Source organism: Kryptolebias marmoratus, linkage group LG6, assembly GCF_001649575.2.
Source record: "Kryptolebias marmoratus isolate JLee-2015 linkage group LG6, ASM164957v2, whole genome shotgun sequence".
Classification (NCBI taxonomy): Eukaryota; Metazoa; Chordata; class Actinopteri; order Cyprinodontiformes; family Rivulidae; genus Kryptolebias; species Kryptolebias marmoratus.
In genome coordinates, this window is record NC_051435.1 from 7,301,572 (window position 1) to 7,315,512 (window position 13,941).

The 13,941-nt window shown below is 41.7% G+C and overlaps 1 protein-coding gene across 1 annotated transcript in view; it reads left to right on the forward strand.

Moving 5' to 3' along the window:
- The first annotated feature begins 10,850 nt into the window (after positions 1 to 10,850).
- The window catches only part of serp2 (stress-associated endoplasmic reticulum protein family member 2), a 6,692-nt gene continuing 3,601 nt past the window's right edge, over positions 10,851 to 13,941 (forward strand). The window contains exons 1-3 of the mRNA XM_017423842.3: positions 10,851 to 10,963; positions 11,050 to 11,133; positions 13,378 to 13,450. Of these exons, the coding sequence (XP_017279331.1) occupies positions 11,050 to 11,133; positions 13,378 to 13,450 (157 nt within the window). The 5' untranslated portion in view covers positions 10,851 to 10,963. The remainder of the gene's footprint in view (positions 10,964 to 11,049; positions 11,134 to 13,377; positions 13,451 to 13,941) is intronic.

The following is a 13,941-nucleotide window of genomic DNA, read 5'->3' on the forward strand; positions in this document are numbered from 1 at the left end:
TTATCATTATTAACTCTAGATATTTTTATTGAACTGTAACATAATTCCAGCACCTGAGGAAAAAGCAGAATAATATTCAAGTAAAAACCAGCTGAAATCATTGTTCAATTTATTGAGTAATGACACAAAATGACCACAAGATGGAGCCAATGTGCTGTGAAGTCTGCAATCGGTTCAATAGAAAAATAAAATATTCCACACATTTACAACAAAAACACGTCATGAAATCAAACAGTGAAGTCCAGGGGTCTGCTGTGAGTCTTTATAGCACAAAGAAATCACTTTTTTGCTTCTGCTGCTGTTTTTAATTGCACCTATGCTGCTGAAATAATCTGATTTAAAAGCTCTCCACACTGAAAGAGTCCCTGAATCCTGCTGGATGTTACTCCTGCGTGTGGAGTTTGTCCACAGATCAACAGGATCAGGTGTCTCTGAGTGTTTATTTGTTTCCAGTGATGCACCTGAAGACACATTCACATCAGATTAGTGTCTGTGTGATCACATGAGGAGTGAATTCAGTCCAGCGTGGAACGTTTGGTGTCACCTGAACATGTCCAGATCATAAACCTTTTCCTGATCCTCAGACTGCAGCGCCAATGATTGACCCAGTAAATAAACACTTTGTACTGGCTCAGAAATTCAGAGAAACGATGGAAGCTCAGATTGTTTAAAAAATACCAACGCTGCTGGCTGGTGTTTTGGGGGAAAAAAAGAAGCTGAACAAAAATCTGCTTTTAGTTCAGGAGGAAACAGAAACAAATGATGCATCCTTTAAAGCCAGAGTTAAACATGATGATCACTGAAGAGATACTGAGAACTGCAGGAAATTTCAGGTTTATTTGAATATATTTGCAACAGGAGATGCTGTGTTTGTGTCCATCCACCATTTTATCCTGGAGCCAAATACAGACATCAGGGTTGTTTTGGTGACACGGGTGGAAGGCTGTCAGACTTTTCCATCTGGGTGGAGACATCCTTTAGGCTCTCTTTCCGGGGAGAGTTTGAACTACAAACTGACCAACCCCTAAAGGAAAACTTCACACACACACACCCCTCCTTCCAGACCTTCCTCAGCTGTAGGAGAGCGGCTTCATCACGGTGCAAGAACCATCTTCTGTTCAGCTTTCAGGCGCGGTCAGAAACTCCGACATTCTGCTGGAAACCAAAGATTTTAGTTGCTTTCTTTGAGGCCTAAAAACACGACACTCCCACCTCCGTGTTTAACACTTAAAACATTCACGCTAAAATGGAGGATTTAAACATCTCGCCCATTTGTTTGTGCTCTCCTTTTTTCTCGTCAGGACACAGTTTTGTTTTTCCTGTTTGTCATTCAGTGTGTTTAATTAATCCTGGGTGTTTTACAGATGCAACCAAAGAAATGAAAAAAGGACAAGTTGCTTGTATCAAAGTACTGTCCGTTCATCGTGTACGCCTGCTGGATCTTGTTTATGGTCGCAGTCAGAACAGGAGCAAATCTCAACCTGAACAATATATAAAACATGTAGACACGACGCTTGTTCAGCGCGGGAATCATTTTGATGTTTGAATGATGCAGACGTCAGTGTTTTGTGGATAGTTAAAAGCAAAGAAAACAATAAAAAAGCCCCTCAGGAAATGATCAGGTGCAAGAACTGGACAATAAATTAGTGCCTGAAGACAGAGGTCAGTGGGAACAGAGGGGGAGAGCTGCTGCAGGAACGCTTCGATGGTCCGTCTTTGGCAGCACCTGTTCACCTTCATCCATGTTTTAATGAGAACACAGAGTTCTGTGTGGCGGTCATCAGATGTGACCTCTCCTATCGAGGCGGACTGAACCGAGACAAAAACTGGGATAAGTCTTTAAGTTACAACTCCGCTGCTGCTGCTCAGATATCTGATTTCAGATCAGCTGCAGAACCACCGGCTGAAATCAGTCGTCCTCAGAGCCGAGCTCAGGTGTCCAACATGTCTCTGCAGGAAGCAGCAGGTGGGGAAAGAAAACACAAAGTGATTCTCTGCAGCACCAGCATTTAGTGTTGCAACAGTAAAAGGTGTCTTCAGGCAACGTCTCACTTTTCCTCTCCCTTTGAATGCAGCGTTAGACTCCTGTCGACTGAATATAACCTGAAGGATCTTTATAAACCAGAACTCTGTGCACAAGTTTGAATTCATTTATCGTTTTCTCTCATTTATATGTAGAAACACCCTGTTAATATTTAGTTCTCTGTCCCGTCAGCCGCTTTTCGTTTCTATCCACATCTTCTCAGGTGATGCTGGACATCAGACTCTCTTCTTTTGGCAGAATTAGTTGAGTTGATTTAAACTGTTTGGTTTCTTTAAAGCAAAGTCCACAAATTTTCAACAGAATTGAGGTCAAAGCTTTGGGAAGGACTGAATTATCCAATCAGAAACCAGCTGGGATGTGTTTGGGAATCACTGGAATGCCCAACTATGCCCAGATTTCAACCATCTAGCTGCTGATTTCAGGCAAAGCTGAAGAATTTGGAGAATTTCTTCATTTTTCCATTCAGCCCCACAGCATGATGCTACCGTCACCATGCTTGACAGTTGGCGCAGTGTCCTTGGGTTTGAAAACCTCACCTTAACTCTTTCAAAGATACTTCAAGACAGTTATTGTGCCTGAACTCGGTCGTTGACTAAAAAACGTAGAAAATTGTTTTTTCTTTGTCTGATCTCAAACCAGGACGTTGTTGAGCGACCTCTGAATGTTTTATTGGTGAACAAAGATCTCTATGAGTGAATCCTTTGAACGTGAGGATCTCTGATGATGTCAGTCAGTCGACCGCAGAAGCATGACTTCATTTCTGTGAAAACAGTCAGCTGAGGACTTCCAGGGAGGAGAGGAACACATCGATAATTAATCAGAGATCGGACTCTCTGTGGCCTGGTGAGAAACTGTTACTGACGGCATCAGAGACGAGCCGCGAGCCACCAGGAGGAGGAATTCACACCATCTCTCCTCTGGAGGAGGCCTTCATTCCCATCCGGATGAGGAATGTTGGACTGAGCGCTCCCTAGTTGTTGTTTAAGACCTCAAACAACGTTTAAACTCTTCCAAAACTAAAGAATCGCTGGACGCACATCTACAGCTGCTCACCATTTGGAGTCAACCTAATTCAAGATGGCTGCCACAGCTAATTGACGTTAGGAAACACAGTAAATGGCTACAACTCAGTCAGTTTTACAGATACTGAGCTAAGGTTTGGTGTGGGGGTAGCTAAGAGTCCAACATATACTCTGAGCCTAAACTTTTGAAACAGGAGGTGATCTTAGTCTTTTTGGACATTTTTTTGTATCCTAGTGGCATCCTGATGGATGGACTTCCTGATTTTTAGAAGACTAGGCTCACATTTAATAGTCTAAATGTTTTGTTTCTCCAGTAAATTAAAATCAATCAGCAGCTAGTCTGGTTCAGGATTTATTTTTGCTCGATTATGATGTTTTCCTCTCGTCTTTGTACTGTTTTTTTTGTTTTTGTACACTCAATAAGTGACACGCAACTCAGGTTTAGGTCAACATCTTTGTGTTGAATTATCTCCGTCTGATTCCATTCATTCATTTATTCATGCCACGAGTCAACAGACCTGCTGGATGTTGGTGGTTTCCGGAGTCCTGCTGTCGCCCACATATTCAGTGTGTTTAGGTGGAGAATAAATGGCGCCTGCATCCGTGTAAATAACAGGAAGAGTGTTTGTGAACGTAAACAAAGACGGTAACGTCATCAGGTTCCTCAGACAGTTCACCCAAGCATCCACCCTCTGCCCATCATCCAGGTAGAAGTAAATAAACATGTTTCTGACCCCCACACTCTGTTGTTCACGTGGCGCTAATTAAAGCTCAGATCCCATTTAGATCCTGCTGACGGCTGAGCCACACACCACAGTGTTTATACGGCATTTCTGAGGCTCAGCTTCTAACAACAAACTCCTGAATGAAGCTCCAAACTGATCATGAGTCCCAAAGAAGAAAAGTCCATCAGGTTTACTTTTAGACTCATATTAGGAGCTTCTAGTCTCCAAAGAGACCTTGTAAGAATGAGGAATTCTGAAGCACTGAGCCGCATTTATATAACACCTTTTTAACCTCTTCAGGTCCTGCAAAGCACTTTTTTCCTCATTCATTTCCTCACACACACACACACACACACCCCTCCTCGGTTTGGGGCTGGGGGGACACAGGAGGACCCTGTACTCTTGTTGTTTTTTCAGGTGTGGGCACCTGGTGTCTGTCCAGCAACACCCAGGCTTAAATACATAAAATTATAGAATTAAAAACATTAAAATCTCAGCCTTCAGCAACAAATGAGCTCTACTTTACAGCTCAGGGTTGAAAAAAAAAAACGTTGTTCCACGGGCGTTTAGAGACTCTTTGAAGGTTTGTGTTAAACTCGAGGTTAGATTCAGGCTGAGATTTAAGTCCTGCTGAATGAAAGATGTAACAGCAGCAAAGGAATCTGGGGAAAATTAGTGTGTGTGTGTGTGTGTGTGTGTGTGTGTGTGTGTGTGTGTGTGTGTGTGTCTTTGGCCTACAAAGTGCTGACCCAGTTTTTCTGCTGTGGGTTGGCATCACCTGCCAACAGCAGAATACTACACAGAGACTCATTCACACACACACACACACACACACACACACACACACACACACACACACACTGTGTCTGAAGCTGTACAATGATTTCTGTGTGTCACCACACACACACACTCCAAGCCCCTTTCTCTTTTGGTTCTGTGTGAGTCCTTGTCAGGTGTCGGACTTCAGGAAAAAAGTCATTTCCAGCAAGTTTTTTCCAAAATAAATACTCCAACAGACAAAGCTTTAAGGATCAAAATAGTTAGACGTTGCTGCGCGTCACTCGGTGATGTTGGCTCTGGTTTGGTTAGCTTCAGTTGTGTGAGTCACACACAATTCAGGTTAAAAGCAGGAATTTTACAGAATAAAGTCAGATTTCTCTGCAGTGATCCTCCAGGTTTTCAAACAGGTGTGTCAGTGCTTTTCTGTGCATCTGTGCAAACTACGCAGAACTTTCAAATTAAACAGTTTTATTACGTATTCAAGTAGACTCATTTGGATAAAAGAAAGATAAACCCCTAAAATTTTGTGCAAAAAAATGTATAAAAAATCCTGCAGTCATCCTGTTATCAAGCAGTTCTAAAACATTCACATTCAGCACATGATCCTGCTTTGGAAGGAGACACAAAACAAACCTTTTTCTGAGGTGACTCAGAACACAACCCTGTGAAGACGTTCAGGGACATGTCGGAGTGAGACTGTGGGGTTTATGCTGGTTTCTTACAAAGATTGGAAGCTGCATCGCTGTTTAGATGTTATAAAACAGCTCTGCTGGGAGTAAATGACTCGATTTAAAAGCCCGGCTCCTGGAGAGCAAGATGTAAAGGAAATGGTTGATGTTTAAAACTTTTGCACAGTGCTGTACATTATTACTTTGTTTATCTGTTGGCTGTAACAGAGAAGCGAGAAGACTTGTAAGGAAGTATTAAGAGCGATGCAGTGAAGCGAGAAAACGAAGCGTGGATGGAGAAGCTTTCCTCCCAAACATCCATCTTTCCCCTCCTGACACCCACACATGCACAAGGACTGTTTGCTCTGATTCTATGCGTGCACGTGTGTTACATTTACACACATACTGTAAGTGTCTGTAGGTGTGTGTTCTGCCCTCCGCTCCTGGTTCCTGTGCTCTTATGTTTTCAGGCCTCTTTTTGTCAGAGGCTCCTTTGTTCTCGGTGTGAACGGTCGGGTTCTGCGCCTGAACCCAGCAGGCGAGCTGGACCCACGGGACCACCAGAGGACCCAAACAAAGACCTGCTGCGAGCCTGAAACACCTGGGACAAGGACCCGACACCAAATACCCAAATCTGTCTCCAGCTGGGGGCCTGAGATGGGTTCGAACAAGGAAAGCTGCTGAACTGACAGAAGGTTTTAAAGGTTAAATGTCAAACTAAACTGATCATTCATGGTTCTCACTTCATAAAATTATGCACTGAGATACTGGAAAGTTTGAATATTTCAGAGAAGATTTGGTCACTGCTGCACCTTTACTTGGTGCTAACAAAGAATGGTTGACTGACAGGAAGTGAAACTCAGTCTGTCGTTGGTTGGATTCTGTGTGTTTCAGCAGGTCGCTGCTCCGAGCAAAGCTGCAAAGTCCTGTCTGAAAGCTGAGGCGCAGATCTGAGGCTCTGATAGGAGAAAGGCTGGAAGAACAAGGTACCTAACACTCTGGCACCAAGAACCAGAGTGCATTTCATCCACAGTGGTTTAAAGTGTGTGTGTGTGTGTGTGTGTGTGGTATCAGATGCATCTTCCAAGAATCTAGAAAACCTTTCAGAACTCAGAAACTTTACCTTCAGTTCAACTTTACAACACTGAACGTCACTAACTTTTTACTTATTTTCATCATTAACTTTCACCTCCTTTTTTAAAAATTTTTTTTACTGCCGTGATGATTTTTGTAACAACAATAAAGTCTTCTATGTAATTCAAACAAAGTTGTTTGAATGAGAGAAGATCTTTAAATATTAAAAATATTTAAATATTCATCGATGATGAAAATAGTCTTTATGTGATTCTTTTTGATCGATTTCTGTATCAATGGCTCCACTTGAGTCACGGTATGTGAATGCTATTTTGAAGCCACATGCATGCAGGATATGTTTGAGTTTAAAACATGTTCTTGGTTCTCCTCTGCTGGCCGCCTTAAACCCACACTGACTCAGTGACTCAGTTTGCTGAAAGAACAAACAGTGCCTTCAGCCACAGGGACTGAATTAATCACTTTTCTCTTGTCTGTTTTCATCTCATTATGTTCAGGACTCTGTGCAGACAAATATCAGCCTCTCAGTAAACAAATATCTGAGAGACGTATGGGTGCTGGTGCAAATTCTATACTTAAACACGTATTTTATTCTCGTTTTCTTTCTTACTTTAAAAACAGCTACATTAGGATGCATCTTGTTATGAGATAAAGTGGCTGGTATGTACCCTGTAAGTACCAGAGAAGTACCTGTTAAGTACCTGGCTGTGATATATATTGGTACTAAAACTAGACATACTAAGAAAAACACAGTGAAGACGTGAAACTTGTAGTTTTATGTTTATTCAGTCGGTGAGAAGCAATAAGACTGAATATCATTGCTTGTTGACATGAAATAAACTGAGCTGCATGAGTGTGTGTTTTACTCTGTTAAAATAAAATTAAAAAACACACACACACATGAATCTTTGTATGAGAGAAGTCCGAGCAAATAAGAAGTCCAGTAAATGAGGAGAAAAAGGGCGAGTTTGTTCCAGATGAAATGAGTCTGAACAACAACCGGGCTTTTTGTTTTCTTCCACATGTTCGTGTCAAGCTCTCTGACACACAGACATGAAATATTTCCTTCCTTCCTCCCCCTGCCCGCCTGCCTCACCCCGTCTCTCTTTACCTGAATTCATCCCTGATGTTTCTGCTTTATTTTGCCAGGTTTAATGAGTGTTTACCCTCTTCTCGCGCTGATTGAACGACATGTTTTTGCTCCACAAGGTGAGTTTGGACCGTAATTATTGCAGCAGGTTAGAGGGAAAAACACCTAAAATTAGGTCAATTTTTTTCCTCGGATTACAGGAGTTTGATTTGTTTTTAGAATGGTAATACCCGAAGAGTCATAGGATTGCATTTAGCCTTTTAAATAATCACTGTTACCTTTATTTGCCTGCCATCCTGCAGAGTTTCTGCAACAGTTGTGTTTAGATGAGCGGTAAACAGCTTTTCCTCCTCGAATGTTTATGTGTGAGCTCAAAACTCGAGTTTAGACTGAACATTTGGCTTTTCTTTTATTGTTTATCTACTGGTTCATCCGTTGTTTAAAGCATGATTTTCACAGGCCTATCAGATGCGTGGCGTCATCACCGGTGAGGTCAAAAATGACGTCTGAGTGTCTTTTCCTGACTGAAAAACACCCCAAGTTGAAGAAAAGTTGAATAATTTACAAATAGAAAGTCTGACTAACCTGAGACAGGTAACACAAACACCACGAAAGAAGCATTTTTTCCAATTTATTAACTATTTTGTTGAAAACACAGCTGGGTTTTTGAGGCAAATTTAAAAACAAAAAGTGTTGCAGTTTTTGTCGTTTTGGTTATTTTTGCTCCTGCATCTCTCAGGGTTATTTGGGCATACTGTGGTCTCAGACCTTGCAGCACACACACACACACACACACACACACTGACAATGGAGCTCCCTGAGGATGTTAAAGGAGAAGCTTCATATCCAGGTCATGCATTGATGCTTTGCTTTGAAGACAAGAAGACATTTGATCTGTAGCCTCAGTCTCGGCTGACTTCTGGTGTTTCCAGAAGAATCTGTCTGCTGAAGCTTCGCACAGCTGAACTCAGAGCCCGCAGTCCAGTCATCAGGATGCTGAGGCTGACGGCTTTGGCATTTTTATTCCCAGCTCAGCTGTTGTTGGGCTGCGAGGCTGGAGTAAAAATCAGCGTTTGCACATTCATGGCTGAACAAAATCAGTCTGCAGACAGGATGATGTGAGGAGGAAAAATAAATCAAGTTAGAAACAATCTGCGATAAGAGAAGGGAGAAACTCGAACGTCTGGGATTTGAGCCTTTTTTTAAATAATGTGTTGAGTATTTATTCTGATCAAGCTGAACTCTTTTTCAAAATAAAAGCCTGGCTTTCCTTGAAGGAATGCACGTCGCCTGCCGCCTTTCAGGACAAAGTTTTAAACTGAGATCACCTTAAATCACGAAGTTGTAGCCGTTTTAGTCAAACCTTGAAAATAATGTTAAGCTCCATCTCATGTTGAGATGTCAAGCTCACAACACACGTTGGGGATGACTCTCAGCTACTACCACGTCAAATTTTAGATCATAATCTGTAAAACTGACTGAGTTGGAGACATTTTGTGTCAGCTGGATCCAGTGGTTATTTCCTGAGAGCTTTAATAAGATCCCTCCAGTGTTTCACGAGTTATTTTGCTAACAGACAGACAAAATTGACTCTAAATAGGAAATGGCAAAATTTTATCTAAAGACCTGTGTAATCCGTAAGTGCTCAGCAACCACCACTGTAAAATTTTGGTAATATCTGTAAAACTGACTGAATTATATTCATTTTAGGTTGGCTGGCTGTGGCAGCAATCTTTCATTTTTTCCAAAAGTTAATCAGTTGTAAGCGTACATCCATTAACCACACAGTGGTTTGTGAGATATTTTGCTAACAGACAGACAAGCAAAACAACCATCATCGACTGCCTTTGGGCAGCGGGTGATAATGTGACTGCTTCAGCCGCTCGGCCCGCTCGTCTCTCCTCCGGTGGAGTTCGGCTGTCCCTGTCCAGGTCGTAGCCTCTGATGCTGTTGCTAGGCAACCGCACCGCTCTCCTCCTCTGTCAGCATCCAGAGCGCTCCGGTTGTCAGATGGAGTGAGTGAGTGATGTAAGTGAGCCGCAAACCGGCACAAATCACATCAGATGAAGTGACTGTTCACCGTGAGTTTGACTTGACTGTTTATAATTCGCTGTTGTTGTTGTTGTTGTTTTATGTGGTCAGACTGTAGGCTGTTGTTTGCAATTCGTCTAAGGACAAAAAGGGAAGTTTTTCCTTGGTAACAGGGACAAACAAGGCTGTAATCAGCATCAAAAGTGACTCTGAATGGAAAATATATGACCTGAGATAGATGTTTACTAAACTTCTGTTTATAAAATAGAAAAGACCATGGATCACTTTTACCCTTCAGTGGTTCAAATATCGTTATCCTTGCTACCTGTTTTGAACTTAAGGAATGACTTTGATGGACTAAATCTTCAGCCATAAACTTTGACTAACAACAGCAACATCCCTGGATTACAGTTGAGGGTGTTAAAAACAAAAAAACTTGTTAAACTCTTGTGTATTTATATTCAAAATACAGTCATTGATTTGGGATAACACAATGACGTACAAGCTGCATGCCAAAATACTTCAGACCATTGTTGTGTTTTTGTTTGAATAGTTCTGTGTTTCTTGTTTGGATGTAAATAAAAAAATAAGGAACAAGCATTAAAAACTGCTTGTCCTCATGTACATTTGTCTATACCGTTAGCAAAACACAGCCCTAATTCCAAAAGACCTGGGGCGTTGCGTAAAATAGAAATAAAAACAGAACGCAGTGATTTCCAAATCTCATTAACCCCCTTTGGGGAAAAAATAAGGAAGAAAATAAGGAAGTTTTAATTATTATGGCAGAAACACCTGCCTCTCTGATGGTATGGGGGTGCATTAGTGCCTCTCAAACTGATGCAGAGAAGTGTATACAGGTTTTAGAACAACACAAGCTCCGGTTCAGCTAAAAATCCAGCAATGGAACAACATTATCTTAAAATAGCTGCTCTCCTCAGTTTCTAGATGTTTACAGACTGTTAACAAAAGAACACAGAAAAAAACATGACCCTGTTTCAACTTTTATCAATCTGATTCTGATGTGTTTATTATGTTCCATTGTGAATAAAATGTTGGTTTAGGACACCTGTAAATGGTTGCATTCTGTTTTTTTACACAACTGGAGCTGTTATTGTTGACCTTAAAGATAATCTTAAATATTTTTTCATAGATTCAATCATTAATTTAAGTATTATTAAAGATAATTAATTTTCAGTTGCTGGCGCGCGCCACCAGCCAGGTGTATGAAAAAAGAATTTGAATCGCCCCATACTACTTCCTGTAGAGCCCTTCACAATAAAAGCTTTGCCTAATTGTTTGAGTTTCAACAGTTGTAAATACAAATTTACAATGGAAATTAGTTTCCCGCGCCATGTAACGACCTACTTGTCGTTTATCGTGTTTTTTATCGACCAACTACGCTTTCTTTAGGGTCCGTGTTGTTAGAAAGTCGGTCATCAGTTTCCGGTTTCCTCGCGCCTCGGGTCGGGCAGCTTGACGCGGCGGCGCTGTCGTCAAGCCTGCAGCATCAGGTAAAATATATATTTAAAAAGAAAATAAATCAAAAGATTAAAGCAGAGTAAATCAGCCCTGTTGTTGTCGTCTTCGCCTTTGGAAGATGGTGGCTAAACAGAGGATCCGCATGGCCAACGAGAAACACAGCAAGAACATCACGCAGAGAGGAAACGTCGCCAAGACGCTGGTGAGACGTTCACTGACAGCCTGATGCCAGCGTCACGTTAGCCCAGATAGGTGACGCTCAGCCCGGCTATGACCGCGGCAGCACGTCGGGGACGATGCCAGCTCTGGGTGTTTGTTCCCCATCCATGTAGCGTGACTCGGGACCTTTTAAAAACCCCGCTCTGATCATAGATGTCCACCATAAACTCGTCCGAGCTGACGTTCAAATTCAACGTGAATGTGATGTTTTTTTCAGTCCGCTGGGGTCGTTACCGCCCTCCGCTGAGTAACTTCACGTTACTTCGGGGTTCAACGACACAACCAGACTGGAGATGTCAGAGTGTGTGTCGTGTATGACTCTCGGCTACTACCACGCTGAGTTTTAGCTCTGTATCTGTAAAACCGGCTGGGTTACAGCCGTTTCTGTGTTTACTTAAGTTGATCAACTGCGGCGGCCATCTTTAATTGGATTGGCTTCAAAATGTAATCAGTTGCAGAGGGTCATCCAATGATTATTCCCTGAAAGTTTCATTAAAATCCATCCAGTGGTTCTTGAGATATTTTGCTAACAGACAGACAAGGTTGACTCCAGCAGCCAGTGCCAAGGTTTTAAACAAAGATCCGCCACAATGAGCGGTGCTTGGGGAGTCTGTGTTGGGTATGACTCTCAGCTACCACCACACCAGATTTCAGCTCAGTATCTGTAAAATCGGCTGAGTTATTACCGTTTCTGTGTTTGTTGAAATTGATTAACTGCGGCGGCCATCTTAAATTGAATTGGCTTCCAAATATAATCAGCTGTAGACGTCAATTCAATAATTATTTCCTGAAAGTTTTATTAAAATACATCCAGTGGTTCATTAGATATTTTGCTAACAAACAGGTGGTGTTTATTGAATTTGTTAGTGTTTAGAATAGTGTTGTGGAGGAGTCTCAGCGACTACCACACCAAACTTTAACACAATATCTGGAAAAATGAATGAGTTAGAACCATTTTTGGGGTTTTTATATTTTGTTTGTTTTGTTTTTTTTAAGGTCAGTTGTGCATCAAACTTTACTTTCCGCGAGTTTTATTAAATTTCGTCCAGTGGTTCAGGAGATATTTTGCTAACAGACGGACATACACAGACAAAAAAAAAATTACAATAATATAAAATATGATATAAAAGATTTTCAAAAAGATAAAAAATAAATCTCAATGAGGACAAACAAAGTTCTCCTTCAGTTTTGTTTTCATTTTGTTTGCACTAGTAGGAAAACTTAACACTGAGCCTATTTAGCCTGATTGTAGCCTAATTTTACTCTGATTTTAGTCTAATTTTGGTCTGATTGTAGCCTAACTTTAGCCTGAGTCTAGCCCCATTTTAGCCTACCTTCAACTTGAGTTTTGACAAATTTACCCTTAAGTTTAGCCAGAGTTTTGTCTAATTTCACACTGATTTTAGTCTGAGTGTAGCTTAATTTTAGCCTAATTTTAGCCTGAGTCTGGCCTGTTTTTTGCGTAATTTTAGCCATTGTTTAGTCTAATTTTAGGCTGAGTCTAGCCCCATTTTAACCTCATTTTAGCCTGATTCTAGCTTGATTTTACTCCTTAATGAACTGTTTAAATGTCACTTCAGTGTTTTTCCAACCCAGAATCTCTCAGGCGCTGAATCGTCAACATATCGTTTAATTTCCAGAGTTTCAGCTTCTCTCGTGTTGGTTTAAAATTGTGACGCAGGAACGATTACTCAGCTCCCCATCTGACACCTCCTTTTCTTCAGCTGTCAAGATCTTTTGGCGTTTCATTTGTCTGGTAGACTTTCTCCTCCTCTCCTTCTGCATCTTTCTTCCCAGTTGTTCGATTTGCAAAAAAAAGTGTGTTTTTAAAATCTTTTCAGACCGTCAGACTGAGAGAGCAGGTTTATATCTGGAAAATCATCTTTTGTTCTGAACAAATAACTACTAAGAGTAATAAAGCAGCTGAAAACTTTGCATTAAATGATTTCTTGGTTAATAAAAGTGTCCAGTTCTGGGTTTGTGGCCTTGATGAACACTGAATTAATCTGACCGCAGGGTTGATTTACTTACAGCAGGGTCAAAAAGGCAAACTAATCAAAACTCTTTAAAACGTTCATGAAAAAGCATCTAAATGTGTCTGAAAATGCTTCTAGTTGTCCAGTTGGGGAGAACAGAAACAAAAGATAAGTGCTGACAGTAGGTGTGAGGAGCAACAACCAGGTGTGGAAACTTTTTGTGAATCTGTTTTTGTGTTTCTTTCTCGAAGCGGCCGCAGGAGGAGAAGTACCCCGTGGGTCCCTGGCTGCTCGCCCTCTTCGTCTTTGTCGTCTGTGGATCAGGTAAAATAAATCTGATTTTTTTTAAAGCAAATATATCTTCCCCGCCTGCATCCTACACAATGAAACAGGTTCGACTTAGTCTGGTTTCTGTAACACATCTGGTTTAAACCCTGAGGAGACCCTAACCCTAGCCCAGGGCCAAAAGGCCCTAACCCCTTAAACCCTGAGGAGACCCTAACCCTAGCCCAGGGCCAAAAGGCCCTAACCCCTTAAACCCTGAGGAGACGCTAACCCTAGCCCAGGGCCAAAAGGCCCTAACCCCTTAAACCCTGAGGAGACGCTAACCCTAGCCCAGGGCCAAAAGGCCATAACCTCTTAAACCCTGAGGAGACGCTAACCCTAGCCCAGGGCCAAAAGGCCATAACCTCTTAAACCCTGAGGAGACCCTAACCCTAGCCGAGGGCCAAAAGGCCCTAACCCCTTAAACCCTGAGGAGACGCTAACCCTAGCCCAGGGCCAAAAGGCCATAACCTCTTAAACCCTGAGGAGAC